Here is a 26894-nt window from a genome sequence, read left to right as displayed (position 1 = left end):
GGCTGCAGCCCCCCGGCGCTCCCCAGGGAGCTGCGGCTTTTCACCGAGGATCTGGCTCCCGCTGAAGCAAATCGCCTCGTACAGGAGCGGGGCGAGGGGCCGGGGAGCGGCGGCGGGGGGTGAAACGGACTCCCCCCGGCCCGGCGGGCGCTGGCGGGGGGGCCCTCGCACGCCCGACGGACCCCCGCGCGACACACGCGTGCACGGTGGGCCTCCTGCGCGCACGCGGGCGCGCTCGCGCCAACGTCCTTGCATGCACGCGGCTGGCTCCCTTGCACGCCCACAGCAGTCCCTGCGCACGCCCATGCACACACTGGCCCCCTTGCACACCCAGGCTCTCTTGCACGCCCATGCACACGCTGACCCCCTTGCACACACACTGGCCCCCTTGCACACCCAGGCTCTCTTGCACGCCCATGCACACGCTGACCCCCTTGCACACACACTGGCCCCCTTGCACACCCAGGCTCTCTTGCACGCCCATGCACACGCTGACCCCCTTGCACACACACTGGCCCCCTTGCACACCCAGGCTCTCTTGCACGCCCATGCACACACCAGCCCCCTCACACACACACGGGCCCCCTCGCACACCCGTGCACACACTGGCACCCTCTCGCACCCATGCACACATAGGCTTCCTTGCACACTCATGCCCATGCCACCCAGCCCTCTCGCACACCCATGCACACACTGGCCCCCTCGCACACCCACACAGCCCCACACTCCTGCACCATGCACGGAGGGATGGTGACACCCCGGACACGGTGACGCCCGGACAGGGATGCGGTGGGAAGCTGCCCCGTGAACGCTGCCACCTCCCACACAGGCTCCCACGGCCAGGGCGAGGAAGAGGAGGAGGCACCGGAGCCAAACTGCGGTTCAGCCTCCCAGGGCCAGCGGGCAGGATCCGTCCCGCAGGGACCGCCGCACCCCATGACTCCGGGTGCTGGGGCTTCGAGCGGGATCACCCCAGGGATGGGGCATCTTGGCGCTCCCTGGGCCGGACCCCGGTGCCACCGCACGCCGAGGGCCCCCGGGAGCGCGGTGGCGGTGGTGGCGGGGGCGCGGGGGTTGGCGGCGTGGGGCCGAGCACCAGGAGGGTTTTGGATGGCAGCGGCTGGAACGATGTTAATGACTTTTCTTCCTGTTGCTCTCCTTTTACACCGAGGGCAGCTCCGTAACCAGAGCTGCTTCCTTCCCCGAGATTAAGGAGCCGTCTGCTCGGCCCCCCCCCCGGCCGCTGACCCCCTCCGGAGCTGCCACCGACTTGTCACCCCCGGCTGGCCCAGGCCTGGCTCTGGCAGCGCTGGTGAAGGGGCAGCACCCATCCCCAGCACCCACGGGTGCTCCCCTTCCAGCAGGGTCCGGCGGCAAGAGGTGCTGAGCATCCTCCCAGCACCAGTCAGGATTCCTCCCACCGCGTGGGGAGATGGTTTGAGGGTGCTCAGGGAAAGCCCCATGGAGGGACGGGCTCGCCACGGCCCCCCGCTCCCCTTCTTCCCCCCGGCCCCCCGCCCCGTGGGGCTTCCCCCCCAAAGCGGGGCTGCCGAAGGGCCGGGGTGGAGCGTGGCGGCCGCCTGCCAGCACCGGGTGGTTTGGGGCAGGAAGGAGGAGGGTGACAGTGCCGGGGCGCAGGGCGGGGAGCGGTGGTGTGGGGAGGACGAGGGCTGGGACCCGCCGCGGTGGGGGCCGAGCCCCCCAAACCGGCTACAGACTCTGCCTCCTTCTCCGCTTGTCACAGCCTGCGACTCAGTTTCCCCTGCCCGCTCTGACTCATAGGACACTGCTGGTGGCGTGGGACCTGGCCACGCTTTCGGGGAGGGGACAGGGTGCCCAGAGTGCCCTGACCGTGGGACAGCCGGGCTGGGGGTGCAGGGGGGGGCTTTGCAGGGCGGGCTATCGGGGGGCTCAGCAGCATCGCTCCAGGGTACAGCAGGGAGGGACCAGGGATGCGGCTCCATCTCACCCCGCGCCCTTCGGCCCCTGGGCTGCAAAGCTCCCAGGGCTGGATGCAACCAGGTGCAGGATGTGGCCCCGGGCCGGGCCGCGCTGGGGGTCCCCCGGGTGGGTGGCAGGTGGCCGGCCGGGCCCGGCCGCGCTGCGGTTTGCATTCATGCCTCCATGAGCTTCTCAGCAAAGCGCTGCCTTCGAGCAGCAGCGAGATGCAAATTCCTCCGGGGTGGGGGGAGTATTTTTGTTTTTCCCTGAGACCAAATTTAGCCCCCGTGGGTGCCCGGTGCCTTCACGCTCATTTTAATAATGAAAACAGGAACAATGCCATTTACTAAGAAAATAACCCCCAAGTTTCCCCTCGGTCCCCAGCAGCCAAATTCCTGCTGGAAAAGCAAATCCCTGCAGAAGCACCGGCACCTGCCTGGGGTCTGGGCTGGAGGGTGGCGGGGGGACAGCAGGACATGGGGACAGCAGGGCTTGGGCTTGCACCCTGATGGGGGCTGGCTCCTGCCCAGTGCCGCTGCTGGGGATTTGGTCCTGGGGTCAGGCGGGCTGCTGTCCGGGAGCGGTGAGATGCAGGATGGAGATGTGTCGCAGAGGTGACGCGGAGCAGGGGGTGTCCGGGATAATCCCCCCGCAAAGGCTCCGACCCCCATCCCGTGCCAGCGCTGCAGACCCCAGGGATGGCGATATTCAATCCTGCAGCGGCGGGAGGAGAAACCGAGGCACGGGGTGACGCCAGGGCTTGTCTCAAGCTGGAGCTCGGCTCTTGGGACACTGGAAATCCTGCTGGGGACGGGCGCGGGCTCGACGCTGCGGCTGGTTTGGGGAGGGATGTGGCCTGCGGGGCAGAGCCTGCGAGGCGGCAAGCGTGGCCCCGGCCCGTGGGGCGTATCCTGCAGCGAGAGCCGCTTCCTCCCTGGCCCCTCTGCAAGCACCAGCGTTTTGGCGAGTGCCGGAAACCAGACGGGTGGCCAGGAGGGACCGGGCACGGGGGGCACACGCTGCCGCCCTCAGCCACCAGCCCCATGCTCTCAGGGATGCTCGGTTGTGCAAAGTGCTGTGTTGCATCAGCCGCCTGCAGAGGGGAAACTGAGGCACGGGGCTTGAAGCAGTGGAATTTGGCCCCGAGGAGGTCCCGGGGCTCCTGCCCTCCAGGAAGGGCCCTGCGGGTGAGGATGCCCGGCCGGCTTTGCTGCTGCAGAGCCGCTGCCCGGCTGCAGGGAGGTTCGGACCCAAAATCCTGGTGCTCCCTCGCCACGGAGGGCTGAGCTCAGGCCGCTTGGCGCAGACTGTCCCATCCCAAGGGACACCGCACCGGAGGGGACCAAGCCTGAATCCCAGGCTGAGGATGCCCCGGAGCATCCCTGTCACCGGCAGACGGGGCCGTCGGAGGCTGTTCAAGGTGACGGCCAGGACATGGCTCCCAGCTCTCCTCTCCCTCCTGGCCCCAAGCGAGTCCTCCCTGCGCAGGGACACTTGTGACAACCATTGCCCAGGAGTCCTGCGGTGTCTCCCAGGGAGGGCAGTGTCCACGGTGTCACTTTACCATGGGGGGGGAAAGACTCAAGGACGCGACATCCTGGGGACAGAGCCACGCTCCTTCCCCCGCCCCACCGGACCCGCTGTCGGCACCGTCTGGGACTGGGAACCCCAGGGACGAGGGGGACACGGGACAGCGGTGGCAAGTCCCCGGGCGCGGGCGCAGCGGGGATGCTTGTGAGCCCGACACCCGTCTGGGTGGCCACGGTGGCTGCTCTCGCAGCGGGGGGGTGTGCCTGTGAATTTATCCTCGCCGGCGATGGTATAACAGGAATGAATTAGCACGTCGTGACGTCAGGGAGCACATGTGCCGCAGCACTTGCTTCCCCCCCGTTAATGAGTCGCTCCCCCCCATCCATAACCCCCCTCCGGCCTTTATTTTTCCTCCTAGAAAAACATTTCTGGAAATTTCCTTGTTTTCCTTCTTTTCCTCACTTGGGCACTCGGTGGGGGGATTCCTGCCCGATGGGGTGGGAAGGGGTGGCGGTGCCCTGGCAGCGCGGGGGTGCCCAGGGACGGGGGGGGCAGCGGCCATGCTCTGCCCTGGATGCAGACCCCACGCACAGCGGGCAGCGGCTGTGCCAGGGAGGGGTGTACACGCGTGTGCGTGTGTTTGCACACACCAGGCCGGGGTGAGCGTGGAGGGGGCTGTCCCCACTGCAAATCCCCCCGCCACTGCCACATGCCCCAACACCACCCCTCTCCCCCGCTAACTCCCAGGGATTAGGGGCCGGGAGGAGCTGGCAGGGAGCCGGAAAGGCGGGGAGGGGTCAGCGGGGGGGGCTTTGCATAGAGATTGAAGTCCGGGACCCCCCTGAACAATGACACCAGTGAAAAGCCAACCCGAATGGCTGCTAAGCTGTGTCTGATGGGCCAATACACAACCCCCTGCGAGACCACCGCTCGGCCGGCCCGGAGGTGACTCACCGGGGGGATGTGGGGGTCCTGCCCGTCCACCCCCCAGCCCGGCCGCGGCCCCCAGCCCGCGTATCCTTAACTCCCCATTTCCTCCTGCCCCACAGCCGGACCCTCCATCCCTGTCCCCATTCCTGTCCCCATCCCCACTCCTGTCCCCATCCGCTCCCGTTGCCCCCCGGCAGCACCGTCACCTGCGACCCCGGGGCCGCGGAGCCCAGGGGGTTTAGGTGTGGGTTTAGTAGAGACCCACATGCGCCCCTTTCTCCCCCCCACCCACGCATGCCCCCAGCCCCAGAGGGGTCCCGCAGGCGTGGGGAAGGCTGGGCACGTCCCTGCACCCAGGGACCGAGCCTGGACCCCAGGAGGGGGACACACAGGCCAGTGGCAGTGTCACTTGTCCTTTCATGTGGTGTGGGAGCAACGGGCGTGGGGTGGCACCCAGCCATCCCCCACCCTCCCACAGCACTGCCCCACTGGGAATGGAAAGTATTGATGGGTGCCGAGCTGGGGAGCTGCCAAGGGAAGCGGCCCCTCCAGAGCAAAATGCCTTCATGATGGCTCCAGGGGACACGGGGACTTCCCCCGGCGCAGCGGGGTCAAGGGCAGGTGCCGGGAAGGCCCGGCCTCGGGGTGGGCATGGGAGCAGGCACCGAGGGTGGGCACGGCTTGTGCGAGCTCCCCGGGGAACTCGGACCACCCCAAACCCAGCAGGAGGGGAAGGAGGCCGAGAACGGTCCCTGGGCGCTCGCCAGCCCGAGTCACCTCCCGTGCCTGCTGTGACAGCAGGGCGTGCGGGGGGGGACCCAAAAAATCGGGCACCCAAGACCCACAGAGAGTCTGGGGGCTGCCCTGGTCTCCCCGGGGGGGAGCACCCCCGCACAGGGCCCGTGCAGCACCCCCGGGCAAGCGGCTAATTAACGGCTTAATTAAGGGTCCTGGGAGGAGGGGGGACAGGGTGTTAGCCGGCCCCAGTGCCCTGGGTCACCCCGCAGCCCCAAAATACGAGTGTGGCCCCCGCACCGTCCCCCCGGCCACTCCATGCTCTGTCCCCGTGTCCCCCCCCAGCGTCCCTGTCCCCTCCCGTGTCCCCACCCCTGCCGCTGTCCCCCCATCCCCTCCCACCCCCCCACTCCCCCCGTCCCCCCGCTCCGTGTCCCCTGCCCTCCCCAGCGCCCTTCCTCGCGTGTCGCGCTCCCCGCGTGTCCCGCCCCACGGCCCGCCCCCTGCCCGCCCCCCGCCCCCGGGGGGGCCGCCTCCGGGGGGGGGCGGGGGCGGAGCGACCGGTGCGGAGCCGCTTCTTTGGATAAGAGGCGCGGGGCCACGGGGATGGGCAGGTGGAGCGCGTGAGGGCACCGGCAGCGGTACCGGCAGCAGCGGGGCAGGGCGGCCCCCCCCCCCCCCCCCCCCCCGACGGCACTTTTGGGGGCTTTCCCGGTGTTGGGCTTTTTTTTTTTTTTTCCGGGTTTGTTTTTTTGCCCCCCCCCCCCCCCCCCCTTGGCTTTCCCCGGGCCGCCCCGGCTCGCCCCCCGCCCGGGGCCACCGGGCATGGAGGGGGCGGCGGGAAGCCGGCGAAGCGGGCATCGTTGAAACGCGCCCGGTTCCCGGTCCCGGGGCCGCCGGCGGGGACCCCATGAGCGGCTGAGCGGGGCCGGTGCCCCCCGCCCGTCCATGGGCGCGCTGGAGCCGGGCACCGGAGCCCCCCGCCCCGCCGCCCCCATGCTCAGCGGCACCCCCAGCTTCGCCAAGGAGCCACCGGGCCCCCGGGACGCCGCCGCCGCCGCCGCCTACTACGGTGATGGGGGGGGACCGGAGCCGGGAGCCCCCCCGTTGCCCTACGGTGCTCCCGGAGGCTTCGGCACTCGGTTCCTGGGCCCGTGCCCGGCTTACCGGGCACCGCCGCCTCCCGCCGCCGCCCCGGTGGAGGGTTACGCGGTGGAGGGTTACGCGGGTGCGGAGCTGTACGCGGGCGCGGAGGGCGCTTACGCCCCCGGGGCCGCCCCGCTGTGCCCCCGCGCCGGGCCGCTCTGCGCCCTGCCCGGGTACCGGGCGGCCGGTAAGGTGCAGGTGATGCTCAACAACTACCAGCTCTGGGCCAAGTTCCACAAGCACCAGACCGAGATGATCATCACCAAGCAGGGCAGGTGAGCCGGGGGATCGGGGGGTACCGGGGGGGACGGCGTGGGGGACCGGGGGGGCACCGGGACGGAGACCGGCAGCGGCACCGGGACCCGCACGGGCATCGGAGAGGAGAGGGTGGGGGTCCGGTGTGGGCAGGGATACAGGCAGGGATGCTGGGGTGGGCATGCAGGCAGCGGGGAGGCAGAGAGGGGTGCGGGACAGGCCGGGGGGCTGCGGGGTGGGCCGGGGGCGGCCGGCACGGTGAGGGGCTGGAGGTTCCCACCTTGGCTCCCCGAAGGGCTGGAGCTGTGGGGGGGTGTTTGTGGGGCTGGGGGTCCCCGTCTGCCCGCGCGAGGGGGGGGGTGTGTGCAAGAGGGGATCCCCGTCCCTGTGGGTTTGGGGGTGATGTCTTTCTCTGTGGGCAAAGGGAAAAAGTTGGGGAGTGAAGCGGACCAGACACCCCCCCCCCCCCCGCTCTCGTTTTCTAGGGGAGTTGAGGCTTGTTGGAAGGAGAAGGGGGTCTGGGGGTGTCCCCACTCATGTCGGGGTGGGAGAGGGGGGTCCGGACCTCCCGTGTCCGGGCAGGGTTTGTTGTGCCAGGAAGCTCGCAGAGATGGTGCCGGTGCCGGAGGCCTGGAGGCAGCGTTTATCCGGCCTCGACCCACGGGCCAGATCCAGAGCTCAGCGCTGCAACAAGTAGTGAGAGCCCGGTGGCTGCCGGGGCCCGGGAGGGTGCCAGCGGCCCCAGCCACCCCACGAGCACAGTGGGTGGGTGGGTGGGTGACACCCCCTCTACGTGCTGTCCTCCCTCCGGGATGGAAATCCCCCACCCTGCTCCGTGGGGCAGGCGGAAGCCGGGTGCCCCCCATGTGCCTGGGGAAGGGGGAGCATTTCGGCAACATCCTGGGTGCCAAAACAGCCGTTGGTGACACCGCAGCCGGGCATCTGCTGTCCCCTCCGTGCTGCCTCCCGCCTGGGCTGTTCACAGGCTGCGGGTTCCTGGGGCTGGGGCAGGGTTGGGGGGTATGCGGGGGGCTGAAGTCCACCCCACCTCTGCCAGCACCCCTGCTTGCGGGGTCGGGAGGGGGCCGGGTGCGATGCGGGCCCTGGGGGGCCGGGGGGTCGCCCTGACGTGGAGCAAGGGGAGCCCCAGTGCTGGTGCCCACCCTGAGCCCCTCCTTCGGCCCCGGGCTGCAGTTTGGGAGGTCTCAGTGGGATCGTGCTGGGGCAAGGAGGGGGGTGTGAGCGTGGTGGGGCCGGGCACGGGGCTCAGCCCCCTCCGGATCAGGCTCAGGGGCTATGCTGTGGCTCCCAAAAACCCGCGGCAAGGGGGAGGCAGGGCAGCGCACACCCGCTGCGTGTGGGGCAGCTGGCAGAGACCCCCCAGCTCCTCCTGCTGCAGTGACCCCCCCGCCATACCTCCGCCCAGGGGTTCCCTCTCTGCCCAACGCCGGGGCTGGGCGCAGAGGCTGCCGGCAGCGATGCTCCGCGCCCTCTCCCCTTCCCTCCCTCGGCCGAGATAGGCGGTGTCACTTTGATGCTGAGACCAACCTGCTTAATGTGTTGGAAGTCTAAACACGTTAGGGCCGCTTGGTTTACCACAGCCGTTCCCAGGCCTGCTTCCCCCCGCTGGGCTCGGGGCCGCTCGGCAGCAAACCGGCATCGTCACGGATGGGGTGACGTGTCCCCAGCATCGGCCAAGGGGGTGGCAGGGACGTCGGGCCCCCCAAATGGTTGTTTCGCGCCTACCATCATTCAGGTCCCACAGGAACCTGCTGAAATTCGCCCCGCTGCTTTCCTCCTCTCTTTCCCCAGCTGTTGTGGTGGGTGCTGGGGCAGTGCCCATCCCCGCTGTGTCAGGGTGGCTCAGGATCTGGTGCTGAGGGTCTGGAAACTGGTGTACCCCCAGAGATCCCATCCCCTCTACCCCGCTCCATGTCTGGCCTCTGCTGCCGGCTCCCAACCTGAAACCAGGCCGTTTTGGGGCTCTTTTTCCAGCTCCATCCCACCCAACAGCTCTGCAGAGGGGCTGGGGTCCGGGGGGGATGTGCTGTGTGCTGGGGGGGGCTGAGGCAAACCCAACCTGGGGAGACGTCAAACTCAGAGCCACAAAACATCCGTTTCCCCCCAACCCCGAGCTGCTTTTGCAAAAATCTGTGTGCGGGGCTGGGCTGCAGCGCTGCTGAGGCACAGGAAAAACCCCAAAGTCGGGGCTCGAGGGGGACGTGTGCCCTAAGGCAGGCACCCACCGGGCTGGGGGGCTCTGGGGCGGTGCAGGCGCCCCGTCTCACTGGGCTGCGCTTGTCCGTCTACGCCGGTGTCCCTGGGGTGCAGCTCCCCGCGTCCCCACGAAGAGGAGCTGAGGCCGGGCGGGAGACAGCGGCACCAGGGTAAACCTGGTTGGGTGCTGGGATTTATCCCCGCTGGCACCTTCCCTGACGTCTCCTGCCCCTCTGCCCCGGCTCCGACACACCGTCCTGTGCCATCCCACGCCATCCCGTGCCATCCCACGCCATCCCGCGCCCACTCGTCCCCGGCAAAAATAATTTCCTGACAGTTTCCCACGCAGGTCCCCATCCCTCCTCCGCACCCCACGGCTCTCGGGGCTCAGCCAGGGCAGGATTTCTGCGGAAACCCCCAAGGACTCGCCATCACCCCGGCGGCAAAGGGCCCGGGGAATTCCTGCCACGGGTTTCTGCTGTGAAGCCAGGACTGGCTTTGCCTTTTGGGGGGACACAGGGGCTGGATTTGCATTTGGGGGGGGCTCGGTGCTGCGTTTGGGGGCGCAGGGGCTGTCTTTGCGTTTGGAGACGCGAGGGACGGCATTGCCTTTGGAGAGGACGCTGGGGATGGCTTTGCGCTTGGCGGACACAGGGACGGGCGTTGTCTTTGGGGGAGACGCGGGGGGCAGCTTTGGGGACACAAGGGCTGGGTTTGCGTTTGGCAAACATGAGGGTTGGCTTTGGTTTGAGGGGTGCCGGGGGTGGCCATGCATTTGGGGGAACGCAAGGTCTGGCTTTGCGTTTTCGGGGGGACTTGGGGATGGTTTGCCTAGGCCGGCAGCCGCTGTTCCCGTGCAGGCTGGGCTGGGGGGACCCGGTGCCCGGCTGGCAGCTCTGCGGGGCTGGAGGCGGTGGCGTAGCCGTGCCATGCCGTGCCATGCAGCCATGTAGCTGTGCCATGCACCTATGCCATGCGGTGCAATGCAGCCATGCAGCACCGCGCAGCCACGCCATGTCACCGTGCCACGCCGAGCAGCCGTGCAACCATGCAGCCGTGCAATGCAGCCATGCAGCGCCATGCCGCCGTGCCACGCGTTGCCGTGCAGCCATGCCATGTCACCGTGCCATGCCGAGCAGCTGTGCCGTACAGCTGTGCCATGCAGCCAGGCGGTGGGGGCGGGGGGCAGGTGGCGCGCGGCGGGGGCTGCGCCGATCTCCCACGCGGCCGTGGTTCTTGCGGCTGCTTGGGTTGGGGCGCGCTGGGTTGCCATTGGGAGAGGAGGCGGCTCAGGAAGCCGGCAGCCCCCCCGGTGCGCTGCCGGGGTGCAGGCAGGGCTGGGCAGGGGGGCCACCACTGGCCGGGGGGGGGGGGGGTTGCGCTCCTGGCCCTGGGCAGGTTTGCAGGTGGCTGGTCCCCAGATTCCCCTTCCACCTGGGTTTGTCCTGGACCCTCCATCCCTGCTCCGTGTCCCCAGTGTCCTCAAGGTCCCATGTCACCTAGCATCCTCTTGACACCCATGTCCCCTGGATGTGCCGGTGTGCCCCCAGCTCCCCATGTCCCCTGGCTCCCCTGCCCCATGGCCACATGCCCCATTCCCCCCTCCAACCCCCCGAGCTGAGGGGTTCATGCAGGGACAAACCTCAGGGCAGCCTGAGAGCCGGGAGCCCCTTCCAGAGCCCCAGAAACAAGAGTGCAAAGGGGGGGAAACCAGAGGTGCCCACCAGCTTTTGGGGTGCACGGGGGGGGGGGTGAGCTGGCCAGGGCATCCTGCACCCCACCACGGCATCTCCCAAACCGCAGGGGCCAAACCCAGGGGAACCAAGTCCTGCCCGAGCAGCAGCCCCCGGAGCTCGAGCTCCAGGGATTTAAAAATAAACGCGAGGCGTGCATGGTTTCGGGTCTTACCCCCACCCTCCCGTGCCCCGGCCGAGCCCTGCGGTTTGCACCACGGCAGCGTTTGAGCTGTAACTCTCTCTCTTTGCTCCGCCGGCAGCGCGACGCTCGGGGAGCCGGGGAACTGGTGGTGTCGGAGCAAGCAAGGTGCAAAAAAAACCAGAAAAAGGCTGGTTTCTTCCTCCCTGCTACTTGCAGCAGCTTGGGGCTGGTGCAACACCCAGCCTGGCTGCTTGCCCTGGGGCCAGCCATCACCCCTGCTCGCTGGTGTGCCCGGAGCCGGTGCCGGAGAGGACTTTGGCACCCGGAGCGTGACGGTGGCGAGGCAGCGCCCTGTGAGAGCTCGACAGGGGCTCGGAGGCAGCACAGCCCCTCTCTGCTGCCCTTTGATGTGGCTGTAATTTTTATCGGTGGCAGGAACCACCTTCCCTTGACACAGCCGCGTCTCGCTCGCTCCAGAGATGTGAGCCCAGGGGGCCACCCGATTTTGGCACACAAGTGGCAGGACAGGGGCTGCGAGGGCTCCGCCGGACACTGGGGTACGCGGGATGCTCAGGACCACCGTCCATCCCGGCCCCGGGGAGCACGTGCGCAGCTCCTCGCCACGAGCGCCGCTTTCTTTTTCTTTTCCCCTCTCTCTCGCAAGGGCAATTTTGAGTCAGCAGCACCCGGCATGGGCTGTGCACGCTCTTTCCACCGCTCTTTGCGTGCCCCTTCCCCGGTGCTGCAGCACTGCCCGAGCCGCGCTTCCTGCCAGGGCCATGGCCGATCCCCCCTGCTCCTGCCCTGGCACCCGGAGCTGGGTGTGCTCCCGGCCCCAGCCCCTCGCTTTGCTCCTCGCCCATGTTTTGGCCCTTCTGGCCCCGCCAGCTGGCACGCAGGGGCAGGACGGTGGCCTGGGGGGCTCGGCTGGGCTCCCTGGTGCAGCGGCCCCCTTGGTGCATCGCACCGTCCCTGTCATGAGCTCACAGGTCTCTGCCTTGAGGCTGGTGGGGTGCGCTGGGGGCTGGGGTGGCCAGGAGCAGGCAGGGCAGGCAGGGCAGGCAGGGCATCCCCTTCCCATGCTGGCGGGGAGGCAAAGTGCCCCACCAGCCCCGTGCCAGGGGTGAGTCCTGCTGGTGGGCAGCCCCGCTGCCGGCTCCGTCCCTCGCTCCTGCTGGGATGATGGCCGGGCTGAGGTCGGCTCTGGGGAGCAGCCCACCCTCCCTGCCCAAACCCGGCCCAGACACCTGGGTTCCCTTCTGGCACAGGGGGAGGCGGAAGCCCCCAGCCCCAGGCGGGACCCCTTGGCCAGGCGAGGCTTTCCGGGGCCCTTTCGGAGAAGCCCCGGCACCGGCTTTATGAGAAACGCCAGTGCTTCGAGGAAATGCGGGGCGGGGGCGAACGCAGCCCCTCGCCGCCCCCCGCCCTCGCCCACCGGGTGCCGGCAGACGGGAAGCGGCACAGCCCAAGGGAGGGAGGAAGAGGAGAGGCGAGACGGAGGGGGCCGGGGGTGTGCGGGGCTGCAGCCCCCCAGCCCTCTTTCCCCAGGGGGGTCAGGATGAATTCCCCCATCGCCCCATGTGTCTCTCAGCCAGGCAAAGCTGGGAGGAGGGCTGAGGGCCCTCCATGTCCCCCATGTTGGTCTGTGGGGGGGCTCCATCCTGCTCCCCGCCGGTGATGGCTTGTTAACACGGGTGACACTAACGGGGTGGCAGGGCCGGGGCTGCTGGTGGTGCTGGTGCTGGCTTCCAGCTTCGTCCACCAAAACTCCAGCAGGTGCCAAAATGCCATGGTTGAAGAGCCAAGCTCTGCCGGGCGGGGGGGCTGAACCAGCGACCCCGGCCACGGCTCGAGGCCCCGTTGCAAACCCAGGCTGGCAACTGGGGCTACTGGGGCTGGTGATGGAAAGGAAGGACTGAACTTGGAGGGAGGGGTGTGAGCTCTCCCACCCCAGGGCTGGGATTTGGGGTCCCCCCCCCAGGTGTGGGGGGACAGCAGGGTGCAGCCCCACGGGGGGGGTGGCAGCTGCAGCCCCCAGGCCGCAGGGTCCCCCCCAGCCGTCCCGTCCCGTCCCCTTCCTGCCCTTGGCGCAGGCTGGCGCCCAGCCCGAAATAGCAGCGGTGTTGGTTTCCGATCCGGAAGGTGCTCGGGGAGGGGGAGGAAGATACCGGGGAGGGGGGGATCGGCCCCGAGAGCATCCCCCAGCTGCCAGGGTCAGTCAGCTCTTCGTGGGCACCCAGCCGGGTGCGGGGGGGACGGGGCAGCATGCTGCCTCAGTTTCCCCATCACCACTCTGCAAGGCAGAGCTGCCCCCTCCCCGTGCAGCCCCTTGCGCCGGGGGCTGAGCCGGGGGGTGACGATGTCTGCGCCTATGTCCCCTCTCCAGGCGCATGTTCCCGTTCCTCAGCTTCAGCCTCTCAGGGCTCAACCCCGTGGCCCACTACAGCGTCTGCGTGGACGTGGTGCTGGTGGACCAGCATCACTGGCGCTACCAGGGCGGCAAGTGGGTGCAGTGCGGCAAAGCCGAAGGCAACATGCCAGGTATGGGCCCCCCCCCCCCCATCCCCTTCCTCATCCTCCTCTTCCTCGCAGTGCCGGGCAGGGGGTAACCCCATCCCTGCTGCCCCCTCCCCAGGGAACCGCCTCTACCTGCACCCCGACTCGCCCAACACGGGTGCCCACTGGATGCGGCAGGAGGTCTCCTTCGGGAAGCTGAAGCTCACCAACAACAAGGGCGCATCCAACAACGTGGGCCAGGTAAGGGTCCCGCCGCCATGCAGGGCTGTGCCGGGTCCCCGCGTGCCCCCCCTGACCGCCCGCTGCCCCCCCAGATGATCGTACTGCAGTCGCTGCACAAGTACCAGCCCCGGCTACACGTAACGGAGGTGAAGGAGGGCGAGGGCGAGGATGCATACCCCTCCCCGCACACCCACACCTTCGCCTTCCCCGAGACCCAGTTCATCGCTGTCACAGCCTACCAGAACGCCGACGTGAGTACGAGACCGCCCCCCAGTCCCCAGCATGGGGGTACCCCCCCAAACAGCCCCCCAGCAGCACAGGAAGCCCAGCAGCTCCCTCAGCATCCTCCCAGGGCCACAGAAACCACTGATACACCCCAGTATCATCCCAGCATCACAGCAACCCCCCAGAGCAGCCCCAGTAACCCCCCCCCAGCACCCTCTAAGGTCCCCAGCATCACGGAAACCCCAGTGGCACCCACCCCAGGCTCCCCCCTCTGCCAACACCCCTGTCCACAGCATCTCCGCAACCCCTGGTAGCCCCCCGCATCCCAGTACCTCCCCCTGAATCCCTTCAGCATCCCAGTACCCCCCCCCAGTACCCCCTGCATCCCCTCAGTACCCTGCAGTGCCCCCCCAGCATCCCAGCAATCACCCCAGTGCCCCCCCAGCACAGCCTAGCCCACCCACGGGTGCTGGGGTGGGCATCCTGGGACAGACGGGGGACTCTGGTGGGGCGGGGGCTGCTCGAGGGAAAAGGGATAGGGGGGACATGCCGGGGGGGGGGGGGGGGGGCAGGCTGGCAGCAGCCCCAGCCCCCCCAGCTCTGTGTCCCCCCCAGATCACCCAGCTGAAGATCGACCACAACCCCTTCGCCAAAGGCTTCCGGGACAACTTTGACTCGTGAGTGTCCCCCCCGCCCTCCCACCACTCCCCCCATTCCCAGCTGGCAGGGGGGCATCCCTCCCATTCCCACCCTGTGCCCCCCAGGATGTACACGGCCTCGGAGGGCGACCGCCTCACCCCGTCTCCGCCGGAGGGTCCCGGCTGCCAGCAGCTCCTGCCAGCTCCCTGCTTCCCACCCTTCCTGCCCGAGCAGTACCCGCTGCCCTCGGGGCGCTTCTTCGGTGGGGAGCGGGGGGCTCCGCTGCCCCTGCCCCCCAAGGACCCCCCGCGCTGGTACTTCACCCCCCAGCAGCCGCCCGCCGCCGGGGCGCTGGAGTACGGCGGCTACGAAGCGGGGTACGGGGGGGGCAAGCTGGTGCCCTACGGGGTGAAGCCCTTCACCCTGCCGCCCACCCATCACCCCCCCCTGCCCTACTACCCCGAGGGGCCGGGGGGGTTCGGGGCAGCGGGGGGCTGGAGCCCCGGGCAGTACGGGCCCAAGGGCAGCCCCGGGGCTCTGGGCTGGTACCGGGAGCCCCGGGAGAAGGGGAAGGAAGCGGAGGGCTGGCCCCCCGAGCCCCCCGCCACCACCTCGGGTGACTCCTCGGACTCGGGGCTGTACGAGTGCAAGCGGCGGCGGGTGTCCCCGTACCCCTCCAGCGCCGAGAGCTCCCCACCACCCCGCAACGGAGACCTCTACGACAAGGACCCGGGTGCCGACAGTGGCTACTATGGCTTCTACGGCAACTGAGCCGCACTGGGGGGGCTCAGACACCTCCCCCGGGTACCCCAAGGCCACAGGAGATGGGTGCAAGGGGTCTTGTGCGTCCCCCCGCTATTTAACACCCATATCCCGGGAAGACTTGAGCGGAGCGGGGGGGCTGCAGCCAGACAATCAGCCCCCGGTGCCACCCCGGTGGGGCCGCGGGGGCAAGCGGGGAGGGGATATGGGGGGGTGGTGGTTTTTTTTTTGTTGTCTGTGGTTTTTAATGGGGGGGGGGGGGGAATGCTGAGGTATTTATTGAGCCCACGCGTGCCTGGCGTGGGGCCAGGGAAAGCAGCATATCTTGCAATAAAGGGGACACTGCGGGGCACGGCTCTTTGCTCTCCTCTGCGGGCAGGCGGGAGGGAAACTGAGGCACCGGGGAGCCTAAGGGACACTTGCTCCCCCCTCGCTGGGGGGACCCAGGTGCCCTGGGCTGGGAGGGGGGGTCCTGAGCCCCGGGGCCGGTGGCAGGGAGAAAGAAGCTCTTTGCACACCCCAGCTCTTTGCAGCCTTTATTAAAGCAGCCCCTGTGCACAGCTGGGGGGGCTGGAGGGGTCTGCCCGCCCGCGGGCACCCCTGGGGCCCCTGCTGCCCTCCCCCCGTGAGCCAGGGACCCCCTGTATCCCCAGGGCAGGGGGGCACCGCCAGCCCCTGCCCCCCGAGTGCCTCAGGCAGCCCCGAGGCTCAGCCCCGGGTCGGGAGGGGAGGCACTGCCTGTGCCCCCCCCCGTTTTGTATCACAGTTTTGCTTAACCACCGGCAAAACGGCTGGGGAGGGGGACACCGCACCCCCAGCGCTGAGGGGACCAGCCCCGCCGCTGGGTGCCACTGCTGCGACGAGCTGGGGGAGGCTCAGCGCCCCGCGGGGGGGGGGTCGCTACCAGAGCACCGCGCTGTCCAGGTGGGCGAAGCCGGGGTCCAGGCGCAGCTTCCAGTAGGTGTTGTTGGTGACCCACGACTCCTTGCCGTTGGCATCCGTCAGCCGCCTGGGGGTGGCGGGGGGGGTCACGTCTGGGGTGCTATCAAGACCCCCAGGGGGTCTCCCCCATTCCCCGAGTGCCCCGCATCCCCCTGAGCCGTGGGGTACCCCTGTGCCCCATGCATCACCCCATACGCCAGCCCTGGGAGCCCCCCCGGTGCCCCCCCGTGCCGGACCTGAAGAAGCGAGCCTGGTGCGTGATGTTGTTCTCCTCCATGACCCGGCGCCGGTCCCGCTGTAGCTGCTCGATCTGGCGTTTCTGCGTCTCGGCCGCCGGCACGTTGCCTTCCTCCAGGTACCTGGCAGGGGGGAACACGACGACATCACTGTAATGAGCTGGGCAGCCTCAGCACCCCCCCTCCCCGGTGCTGGGGTGCTGCTCACCGCTGGTCGGGGCGCAGGCGGGTGTCGGTGGAGGGCAGGACCCGCCGTAGCTCGGGCGTGAGCTCGTTCAGCTCCAGGGCAAACTGGGTGAAGCCGTAGTTCCTCTCGTGGTCGCGGGGCATGGGGTCTGCAGGGTGGGGGGGGCGCAGTGCTGAGACCCCCAGGGTGGGGTATCCCCCCCCCCAGTGCGGTTCCCCCGGTCCTTACTGGCTCTCCAGATGCACTGGCCCGGGGCAGGCCCACGGTGCAGCCCCTCGTGCCACTTGCCGGCCAGGCGCTCCACCACCGTCCCGCTGCGGCTCAGCACGGCCCCCTGCACCTCGTTGGCCCCCGCGCCCCAGTACCGCGCCTGCGGCCACAGCGGGGTGGGTGGGGTGGGTGGGGCCGGGGCGGGGAAAGGGTGGGGCCCTGAGGGGTGGGGCCATCGGGAAAGGGTGGGGCCCTGAGGGGTGGGGCACTGGGAAAGGGGGAGGGCCATGAGTGATGGGGTGGAGTCACTGGGAAAGGGTGGGGCTCTAAGTGAGGGGCGGGGCCATCAGGAAAAGGGCAGGGCTACTGGGAAAGGGTGGGGCCATGAGTGATGGGGCGGAGTCACTGGGAAAGGGTGGGGCCCTAAGTGAGGGGCGGGGCCACTGGGAAAAGGGCAGGGCTATTGGGAAAGGGTGGGGCCATGGGTGATGGATCAGAGTCATTGGGAAAGGGTGGGGCCATAAGTGAGGGGCGGGGCCATTGGAAAGGGGTGGGGCCAGGCAAGGGGCGGGGCAACAACAGTGTTTAGATTAGCATGGGGGCAAAGGGGCGGGTCCACATCCAAAGGGGTGGGGCCAGCCAACGGTGATGCAAAGGAGGGCGGAGTCAGGAGCCCGTGGAAGGCCGGTGCTATGGGGTGGGCGGAGCCCAGGGAGTAAAGGGCGGGGCCAGGGAGGGGTGGGGCCAGTGGAGGAGGGTGGGGCCGGGCGGGGCAGGGCGCACCTTGCAGAAGGTGATCTTGCAGTGGTAGGAGGCGTCGCGGGTGTTGCGGATCAGCACCTCCCCGTAGTGCTCGATCCAGCGGGGGCCGCTGAGGACGTTGTGGATGCACGTCGTCACCTTGTTCCACTCAAAGTGGTCCCCGGTCCTGCGGGCACCGCCGCACCGTCGGCAGGGCGAGGAGGGAGCGCGGGGCCGCGCCGAGGCGGGGGCCACCCGCCGGGGCCGGGGTCTCACCTGGGCAGCTGGACGTTGACGGTGCCCATGGGGACGATCTCCAGGGATTTGCCCCAAAATTTGTTCTTCCACCTCATGTCTGGGGAGGGGGCGGGAGGAGGTGAGACCCCCCCGGCCCCCTCGCGTGTCCCCAGCACCCTCCTCGGCACCCACCTTGCCAGAAGATGAAGTTGTCGGACTCGGCGTGGCAGGCGGAGATGGGAGGGTGGTGGCAGACCTGGAGGGAGGAAGAGGGACACGCCACCGCCCCGTCCGGCTCCGTCCCCCCTCCCCGTCCCCGTCCCCGTCCCCACCTGCTCGCTGATGAAGCGGAAGCCGCGGTCGGGCCGCACGCACTCGTAGGTCTCGCCCAGCACCGGGTTGAAGGGCTTGCTGCCCGCCCGGTAGTAGGTGGAGGCGTAGGCGGACACGGCGAAGGCGGCCACGTAGACCTGTCACCGCAGCCACCGCACTGCTGCCACCGCGCTGGGGCGTGGCATCCACTGGCCCCACCCCCGGGGTGTGGTTTCCCTCGACCCCACCCATTGTGGGCGTGGCATCCCCGTGGCCAAGCCCCCCACGTCCCCTGAGCCCCCCTTGTCCCCCATTCCCCCCGAGCCCCCCGTGCACCCCTTGTCCCCAGAGTCACCCAAGCCCCCCTTGTCCCCTGAGCCCCCCGGGTCCCCCAAGCCCCCCTTGTCCCCTGAGCCCCCCGTGTCCCCCCGAGCCCCCCCTGTCCCCCAAACCCCCCTTGTCCCCTGAGCCCCCCATGTCCCCCCGAGCCCCCCGTGCACCCCTTGTCCCCTGAGTCCCCCAAGCCCCCCTTGTCCCCTGAGCCCCCCGTGTCCCCCAAGCCCCCCAAGTTCCTCTTGTCCCCTGAGCCCCCCGTGTCCCCCAAGCCCCCCAAGTCCCCTGAGCCCCCCGTGTCCCCCAAGCCCCCCAAGTCCCCTGAGCCCCCCGTGTCCCCCAAGCTCCTCTTGTCCCCTGAGCCCCCCGTGTCCCCCAAGCCCCCCAAGTCCCCTGAGCCCCCCGTGTCCCCCAAGCTCCTCTTGTCCCCTGAGCCCCCCGTGTCCCCCGAGCCCCCCAAGTTCCCTGAGCCCCCCGTGTTCCCCCGAGCCCCCCAAGCTCCTTTTGTCCCCTGAGCCCCCCGTGTCCCCCAAGCCCCCCAAGTCCCCTGAGCCCCCCGTGTCCCCCCGAGCCCCCCGTGTCCCCCAAGCCCCCCAAGCCCCCCAAGTCCCCTGAGCCCCCCGTGTCTCCCCGAGCCCCCCGTGTCCCCCAAGCCCCCCAAGCCCCTTTTGTCCCCTGAGCCCCTCGTGTCCCCCCGAGCCCCCCAAGCCCCCCTTGTCCCCTGAGCCCCCCGTGTCCCCCGAGCCCCCCGCGCCCCCCCCTCACCAGGCGCTGGCGGGGGTCGCGGGCGCGGCTGGCGCGGTCCAGCAGCGCGCTGTACTCGAGCTCCTCGCAGAGGCGCTGGAGCGTGTTGAGCGGCTCGTTGAGCTGCACGGGCAGCGCCACGCGTGACAGGTCCTTGCCCACGCTGCTCCGCAGCAGCCCCCACAGGCTCACGTCCCCCGGCGGCGCGGGGGGGGCGGGCAGGCAGCTCCGCCGCCGCGGGTCCGGTCCCGGCAGCTCCAGCGGCGGCGGCTCCGCAGGCGCCCCCGGGCCCTCCGCTCCTGCCGGGCACCGGGGCCGTGGGACGGAGCCGGGTTCCCCCCGAGCCCGGTGTCGTCGTCCCCCCACCCCGTTCCGTACCTGTCGGGGGGCGGCCCGGTCCCCCCGGTTCCGCCGCGTCCTCGCAGGCGCTGGTGGTGGCCTCGCTGATGCACGACTCGTCGTCCGAGGGCTGGGGAGGCGCGGGGGTCCCGGTTGGCGGTCTTCCACCGGGGAGGGGGTGGGAAGGAGGGGCTGTACCGGGCAGGGCCCCCCCGGGAGGATGGGACGAGCCCCGGGTACCGGGGATGGGCTGGGGGGGGGGGGGGGGCAGGACGGGGAGGGAGTGGGGGGGCACCGGCAGCACCCGGGCCCCGCCACCGGGCTCAGAGAGTGCGGAGACCCCGAGGGTCCGGAGGGGGGGGGCTGCGGGCGGGTGGGGGGCACATGGCGGGTGGGGGGGCCGTGGGGGACACAGGGGCTGGGGGGGCCTCGGGGAGCGCGGGGGGCGGCTCCCGGGCCAGCTACCGGGGAGGGGACGGGAGAGAGAAGGGGAGAGATGAACCCACAGCAACAGCGGGAGGGGGACAGCAGGGGGGTCTGCAGAGACCCCCCCCCAGCAGAGCCCCGCCCCCTGCTCACGGCCCCGCCCCCCGGCCGAAGCCCCGCCCCACCTCGTTCTCGGAGGAGCTGGCGGAGAGGAAGACCTCGCAGGCGTCGAAGAACTCGGTGTGCGAATCGGCCAGCGAGACGATGCTGCGGTTGGAGAGCTGCTGCTCCCGGCCCTTGGCCGGCAGCGCGTCTGGCTGCGGGGACAGCCACCGCCTCAGCCCCCCGCCCCGGGTGGGCTGCCCGGACCCCCCACCCCATCCCGGCTCCCCCTGACCTCGTCAGGGTGCAGCGAGGCAAAGGAGTCCAGGGTGGTGTCGGAGGAGACGGAGAGGGAGTGGAAGCGGCGCAGGGCAGCCTGTGGAGGCAGGGGAAGGCTGAGCCGAGCCCCCCACCCCAGCCTGTCCCCTCCAGCCAGCGTGGGGCTGACGGGGAGGGGGGGATCGCCCTGCTGCTGTCCAGACACCCAGCACCGGGCTGAGGCCCTGCCAACTCGCTGCACCCACCGGCACCCCAACAGCAACAACGCCCGGGCCCCAGCAGGACCCAAAGCCAGGGGCAGCCCTGCCCAGCCCCCTGCAATCCCTCACCCCGGTGTTGCCGGCACTGCCCTGGCGTGGGGCTGAGCGCCGCCGGTCCAGCGCCTGCCGCATCTCCTCCAGCCGGGCCCTCTCGGCCGTCAGCACAGCCACCACGCTGCTGAGCGAGCCGTGCACTGCCGGGACACACGGGCAGGCAGTCAGGCTGCAGCACGGCACCCCGGCACCCACCCTGCTGCCGCCGGGACCCCCAGCGGGCTCAGCCCCCGCCACCCCATCCCACCTTTCTGGGCCAGGACCCAGAAGCTCCTCTGCAGCTGGCTGTACTCGGGGGGGAGGCTGAAGGGCAGCTGGCTCTGGGATGGCTCCAGGTAGCGCGAGAGGTTGGGGACGGAGCCGTGCAGGCGGCCCACCTTGGGGGGGGGGGAACACGGGGGTCAGCGGGGCCCTGGGGGGCTCCGGCCCCGGGCAGTGGCTCGGCCGGCAGCAGGCAGAGCTCAGCGGGATGCCCGCTCCCCCTCACCCTGCCGATGGTGTCGTCTTTGGCAAAGCTCTGGGTGCACCAGATCTTGGTGGTCCTCCTGCCCTTCTTGGGCCTCTCCGCGGCGGCGGCCGAGGGCTGTGAGCGAGAGGAGGGGGCTGGAGCTGGACCCTCCCCGGGAAGGGGGGCTGCCACATTGGGCGATGCTCAGCCCCGTGCCCGCCGCTGCCCCGCTCACCTGGCTGCCGGAGATGAGGGGGGCTGAGGGGATGCGGTGCAGGGCCTCCAGGCTCTGCAGCATGTCGGTCAGCTCCTGCAGCTTCGCCTGGCACTCTGACAGCTCTGCCACGGGCCCAGAGCGAGCCCGGTCAGGGATGGGGGACGGGGCATCCCCCCGCCACCCCGTGCATCCCCTCCCGCCCTGCTCACCGGCCGAGCAGCGCTCCAGCCCCTCGCTGTCCTTCAGCCAGGCGTTCACCTTGTCCCGCGAGCTGGCGAGGGTGGAGAGGGCAGGGGCACTGCCCGAGGGCAGGATCCGCGTCCATGGGCCCTGCAGCAGGGGAGACGGGGCACCACCGGGGCTGCCATCGGGAGCCCCGTGCCCGGGCGCTGCCTCTCATTGCCACCCCGAGGTGCCACCCACCTGGGCGTAGGTGGGGGTCCTCCCTGCGGGACCCCCCCTGGGGCAGGGCTCGGGCCTCTCGCCCTGGTGATGGGTGCAGAGGCTGCTCACCCAGCTGGCAAAGAGCTCCGGGGACTTGATCTGTGGGACAGCGGCAAGTTGGGGTGGGGGGGACCCGGGTGGGGGTTACCCAATGCCCCCAGCCCCGGCTCCAGCCCCCACCAGCACCTTGAGGTGGTAGATGTTCTCCTCCGTGTCCAGGTCGATCCGCTGCGCCTTCTTGTTGACGGACATGACGGACTGACGGACATCAATGGCTCCATGCAGTTTGCCCTTGAGGACCTGGGGGAGCCCGGGGACGCCTGTCAGGGGGAAGACCCCCCTCCTCATGGGGGTCGTGGGGTCTCCCCCTCCCCAAGCCCTCAGGGAGGCTGCACGGACGCAGCCCAGCCCCACACTCACGTCCTGGCGTGTGGTGGCGTATTTCAGGATGCCGTTTTCCAGCACAAAGTACCTCTGGGGACAGAGAGGGACCATTGTTGACGGGGGCAGGTAGAGATCAGTCCCTGCAGCCCCCCACCCAGGGGCTCAAATCGCCCCAGGGATGGGGACGGCACCCGGGACCAGCTGGGTGGCCGAGGGACGGCTCCCGGTGCCAGCTCTGCCCCGTTACCTTGTGCCAGCCCTTCAGGGGCCATTTCCTCTTCTTGAGCAGGTACCCCTCGTGCGGCTGCGGCTCCTGGCCCGGGCTGCCCTGCACACGTGGCTCCTCCACCACCTCCCAGCTCTCCGAGCCCTGCCAGGGACGGGGGTCACCACAGGGGTCCCCTGGCACCGGGAGCAGCCAGGGTGCTCCCCACCCTGTCCCCAGGCAGGGACACTTGGTGCTCCCCAGGGGACAGAGCATCTCTGTATCCCCCCTCTTAAAGTGGGGTGAAGCCCCCCGGGGCCCCATGGCACCCCCAGTCCAGCCTGGGTGCACCATTGGGATCCTGCTGAGCCCCCCTGCAGCCTGGAGCCCCCCGACCTGCTGAACGCTGCTGTGCTTGGAAGACACGGTGCTGTTGGAGCGCGACAGGGCTCTTTTTGGAGAGGACAGGTCCTTCTCATGGCTGCCCATGGCCGGCGAGCGGAAGGGGATGGGGGACCAGGCCAAGCCCCCCCTCCCATCCGCACTGCGGAGCTGGTGGTCCAAGCTCAGCCGTCACGGCCCAGGCGGTGGGAGCCACTGCGAGGAGGGGACATCACATCAGGGAGCCCAGGGAGGGCATCTCCCACCCTGCCAGCAGTTTTCATGCCCTGCTGGACACCCTCACCCCTTCCCTGGCGGGGACAAGGGGTGGGGGGGGATCCTCCCGCCCCCCGGGAGCGGGGAACCTGCGGCCGGGACCCAGAAGCTTCCGCGTGAGATGCAGCCTTCGACCCACCCAGCCTTATCTCGCCTCCGCCGCCCAGCCCTCGCCCGCCTGCCGCCCGCCTGGCGAGTCCAGAGTCCAGCCCCGCCACCCCACGGGGTCGGTGCCATAGGGCAACCCCACGGCGGGCACAGCCGGGAGGCCGACCCGCGGAACAGAGATCAGGATCAGCCCCGGGCCGTCCCAGCACCCCAGAGCCAGGACATGCCCCCCAAAACCCCCGATCTAGCCATGCTCCCTCCCAGCAGAACCTGCCCTTTGCCCTTCCCAAGTACAGGAGGGGGAAACTGAGGCACGGGGAAGGTTCCGCCTCCCCCGCTGCCCCTGCCAGGGTACCCCGGCGTCCCGGCTGCTGTTGTAGCGCTGAGTCCCTGGAAAACCCTGGGACGGCGGCCAAGCCCCGGCACCGGTAACCGCAGCACCGATGACCGCAGCACCGGTACCCGCGGCACCGCGCAGTCCTGCTCTCAGCGCGGAGGACGGGGGGCTCCCACCGCAGCCCGGCCCCCCCCCGCCCTGCCCAGCTTGGCAGCGAGCGGAGACCCCCCCCGGGTGCTGCCGGGGGGCCAGGAGGGACCCCGGGGGTCTCCAGCCGCCCCCTCCGCCTGCAGCCCCCGAGTGCTCCGGGCAGGGCACGGCCGCGGGCGCGACCCCCGGCAACGCGGCGGGGAAAAGCCCGGCCCGGCGCCCTCCCCTGCGTGGGGCAAAGCCCACCCCCGTGTCCCCCCACGCCGGTGTCAGCCCCTCCCGGACCCGGCTGCCGGGGGGTCCTGGCGGGGGGCTGGGGGGGGCCGGGGCTGGAGACCCCCGCCGCCGGGTCCCGGTGCTCACCTGGGCGGGCGGCGGGCGGGCAGCCGGGGCCGGTCGCATCCTGCCCGGCGGCTGCAGGAACCGGAACACGGAAGGAGGCGGAGGCGCCGGGCCGGAGCCGCTCGGCTCTGCCCCCTGCACCGTGGAGGACCCGGAGCCGCCAGCGCCCCGCCGGGGAACCGGGATCCCCCCCCGCCGCCGGTTGCCAGCACCGAGCCGGACCCAGCCGCGTCCCGGGCACGGACCCGGACCCCCCCGCCCGGTATCGGTGATAGCTCCGGCCGCGGAGCCCCGGGGGGGTCGTGCACCAGGAACGGGCTGGCCCCGCTCCCCCTTCCCAGGTCGGTCCCATCCCGGGGGAAAAACCCCAGCCCACGGGCTCTGCCCCGGCGGGGGGACCCCCGGGAGAGGCACCACCCCGCGGGGGGCCCGGGGCCCTCACCCCCCGGCTGTGCTTTAGCCCCCTCCCGGGATTGCCTTCGCCCACCCTGCAGTACCACTCTGCTCCAGGAGCCCCCTGGAGCAGCACTCGGCCTCCCCCCAGGGCATCGAGGGGCAGGAACCCCCCCCACCCGCCCCCCAAAATCCAAGACGAGGCCTCCAGCATCTCCGCCACCACACAGAGCTCTTTAATGGAGAGGACGGCGATCCCGCAGACGTGGCCAGGTCAGCGTCACAGCACGCTCCCCCCTCGCTGTCCCCGTTCTGGAGGGGCGCGGGGGCTCAGCATGCTGGACGTCCTCCCTGCCAGCACCGCCGTGGGTCCCCGCCGCGCTCTGCCTCCTCCGGCCGATCCCAGCGACCCTCTGACAAACGCAGCCAGGACCTTTCCAGGTGCAGGGAGCAAAGGAAAGGGCCAGGGCTCCCCGAATGGGGCCGGTGATGCTGCAGGACCCTCAGTCCCACCGCTGGCTGCCCACCCGGGGCCAAACCTTCGCTCCCTGACCCCCCCCGACTGCAGCCGGTGAAGGAGCTGACTCCCGGCCAACACACGGGGCCCGGGGGCCAGCGTCAGTGAGCCCCCGAGCTCTGGGCAGGGGCGGGCTCAGCCGGGCTCCCCGTCTCCCCAGCCTGCAGCCGGCGGATGTGCTCATCCAGGAGAGCCGCGAGGTGCGCGGAGCCGCGCTGGAGCAGGGAGGACGTCTGGGAGGGCAGGAGGGCCAGGGCACCCACCGTCTGCCCCTGGGAGACCTCCAGCGTGGGCAGCTTGGCGAAGTTCTCCACACCCTGCCTGCTCAGGATGGTGTCATCGATGCAGGCGCCTGGAAAAGAGGAGCAGAGCTGAGGACGGGAGATGCGGTGCCAGGACCGGAGCCCCTTCGTCTTCCACGGGCGCACAAGGAAAGGCTTGCTCCTGCAGGCAGGACTCCCACCCCTCGCCATCCATCCCCTGATTTTAACGGACACGGCAGCGATCCCACAGACACAGCTCCGTTAGCGTGGAGCCTGCCGGCGGGAGCACCTCTCCCCAGCGCCGAATGAGAGCCCCAAGCCCGGCGCCAGCAGACGGGGACGCAGGGAAGGCTCTCACCCAGCAGGTTGATCTGCGGCACTCCCTTCAGCACCCGCAGCATCTCCTTCACCTTCGCTTCCCGGCTCACCAGCAGGATATTGCGCGCCACAAAGAGAGGGAGGAGATTCTTGTACTTGGACTGGGACAGCACGGGTCTGATGATCTGGGGGAGACAGCTCTCAAAATGCAGCTTTTCACCCCGGCAGGCACTGCACGATCGTCCCAGCTCTCATCTGCCTTCCCCCACCCAGTCACACCGGGATCGGCCCCGGCAGCTCTGCCCCTACCTCGTTCAGGATGAACTTGACCTCAATGTTGTGCTTCCGGAGGTAGTGCCTCATCAGCACCATGTCCTCACCAGGCATGGAGTTGTACTGACAGATGACAATCATCCGATTGTCCTGGAACACCTCCTCCACCTGCCGCTGTAACAGCCGGACGTAACCGTTGTCCTGAAGGGAGTGAGCAGCGATGGGCCGCGGGGAAGGGGCAAAGGCTGCTGCCTCCCCCCACTCCGACCCTGCAAACCGATCTGCTGCCGGGAGACCCTGCCCCGGGCCGGGATTCACCTGGTTTCCAGCACTTGATCACCAGCTGGGGCATCTCCCAGCCACCCACAGCGGGACGAAAAGGGGCAGCAAACACCCTGGAAAGCTCTCGCACCGGCGGCCAGCCAGGCTAACCCCGGGGCAGGGCTGTCCCGGAGCTCTGTCCCGCACCCAGTGGGAGCTGCGGACCCCGTGTCGAGTCCCCGGAGCAAAGCGCACACACGGGGTACGCAAAGCTGCTCGGTCCCCACGGACACCGAGGCCCCACGGCCGTTATTTCACCGCCACGGCCGTTATTTCACCGCCACGGCCGTTATTTCACCGCCACGGCCGTTATTTCACCGCCACGGCCGTTATAAATTACCTCCTCCAGCTTCTCCTTCCTGGGGGCCAGGCAGCGCGGCGGGATGGCCGGCCGCGGGGCCAGGTACTCGGTCACGGCCATCAGCTTCTGGCGCTGGAAATGCATGGCCTTCCAGTGCCGGGTGACCGCCTTGGAGCCGCGGCGGACGAAGTGCAGGGCGGGCAGCCAGCCTGCGGAGAGGGGGCACACGGGCAGCGCTCAGGGCCGGCCCCGGGGCAGCGGGAGAGGAGCCGGACCGGGGAGCAGGGCCCGGGGAAGGACAGGCCGGGCCTCACGCACGCCCTCCCCGGCCAGGCCTGGGCCAGGCCTGCGCCCGGCACCGCCGCCCGCCCCTTCCCGAGCCCGGCAGAGGCGCCCAGCCCCGGTGAGGAGCCCCTCACCCCGCCGCCATGGCGCGCCGCCGCTCAGCGCCGCCATCTTTGCCGCGGGAGCGCAAAGGCTTGTGGGAAGGCGGCGGACCGGCGGCGCGCATGCGCGGAGAGGACGCGCCGTGAGCGCGAGGGCCCTCCTACGCCCCGCCCCTTCCGGGGCCGCCCGTCTCCTAGCAACGGGCACGCTGCGGCCTGCGCCCCTCGGGCCCGGCCCCGGCCCTGCCCCAGCCCCGGGGTCTCTGTGCCCCCCAGCCCGCGGGTCTGGTCCCGGTGACCCCCCCCGGCTCCAGCCCGGGGGTCTCTGTGCCCCCCAGCCCGCGGTCTGGTCCCGGTGACCCCCCCGGCCCCAGCCCCGGGGTCTCTGTGCCCCCCAGCCCGCGGGTCTGGTCCCGGTGACCCCCCCGGCC

The 26894-nt window shown here is 70.2% G+C and overlaps 3 protein-coding genes across 3 annotated transcripts; 1 reads left to right on the top strand and 2 right to left on the bottom strand.

Moving 5' to 3' along the window:
* Positions 1-6084: 6084 nt before the first annotated feature.
* Positions 6085-15097, top strand: TBX21 (T-box transcription factor 21; the record flags this gene model as incomplete). The annotated part of the gene is made up of 6 exons (XM_082331671.1): positions 6085-6557; positions 13019-13173; positions 13268-13389; positions 13464-13622; positions 14212-14273; positions 14361-15097. 6 exons carry the CDS (start codon positions 6085-6087, stop codon positions 15004-15006), a joined length of 1617 nt encoding a protein of 538 aa, XP_082187797.1. The 3' UTR covers positions 15007-15097.
* Positions 15098-15717: 620 nt separating this feature from the next.
* OSBPL7 (oxysterol binding protein like 7) lies at positions 15718-22625 on the bottom strand. The gene is given in 22 exon segments (XM_082331910.1): positions 15718-16006; positions 16176-16298; positions 16384-16510; positions 16591-16732; positions 17356-17500; positions 17590-17668; positions 17743-17806; positions 17883-18020; positions 18961-19233; positions 19235-19408; positions 19890-20021; positions 20102-20182; positions 20415-20539; positions 20647-20776; positions 20887-20982; positions 21083-21186; positions 21274-21394; positions 21488-21607; positions 21695-21808; positions 21929-21982; positions 22140-22262; positions 22494-22625. Coding segments are annotated over 22 exon segments (2667 nt in total). The 5' UTR covers positions 22587-22625; the 3' UTR covers positions 15718-15897.
* A 1681-nt stretch (positions 22626-24306) lies between these two features.
* Positions 24307-26557, bottom strand: MRPL10 (mitochondrial ribosomal protein L10). The gene is made up of 5 exons (XM_082331981.1): positions 26497-26557; positions 26117-26286; positions 25492-25656; positions 25223-25367; positions 24307-24953 (listed from the first exon to the last, which is right to left on the bottom strand). The coding sequence occupies exons 1-5, from the start codon at positions 26531-26533 to the stop codon at positions 24703-24705; spliced, it is 768 nt and encodes a 255-aa protein (XP_082188107.1). The 5' UTR covers positions 26534-26557; the 3' UTR covers positions 24307-24702.
* Between the last annotated feature and the right edge of the window lie 337 nt (positions 26558-26894).

This window comes from Platalea leucorodia, assembly GCF_965183815.1.
Source record: "Platalea leucorodia genome assembly, chromosome: 22".
In the NCBI taxonomy this organism is placed as follows: domain Eukaryota; kingdom Metazoa; phylum Chordata; class Aves; order Pelecaniformes; family Threskiornithidae; genus Platalea; species Platalea leucorodia.
Note: the sequence above shows the minus strand (reverse complement) of the source record. Positions and strands in the feature narration are given on the sequence as shown.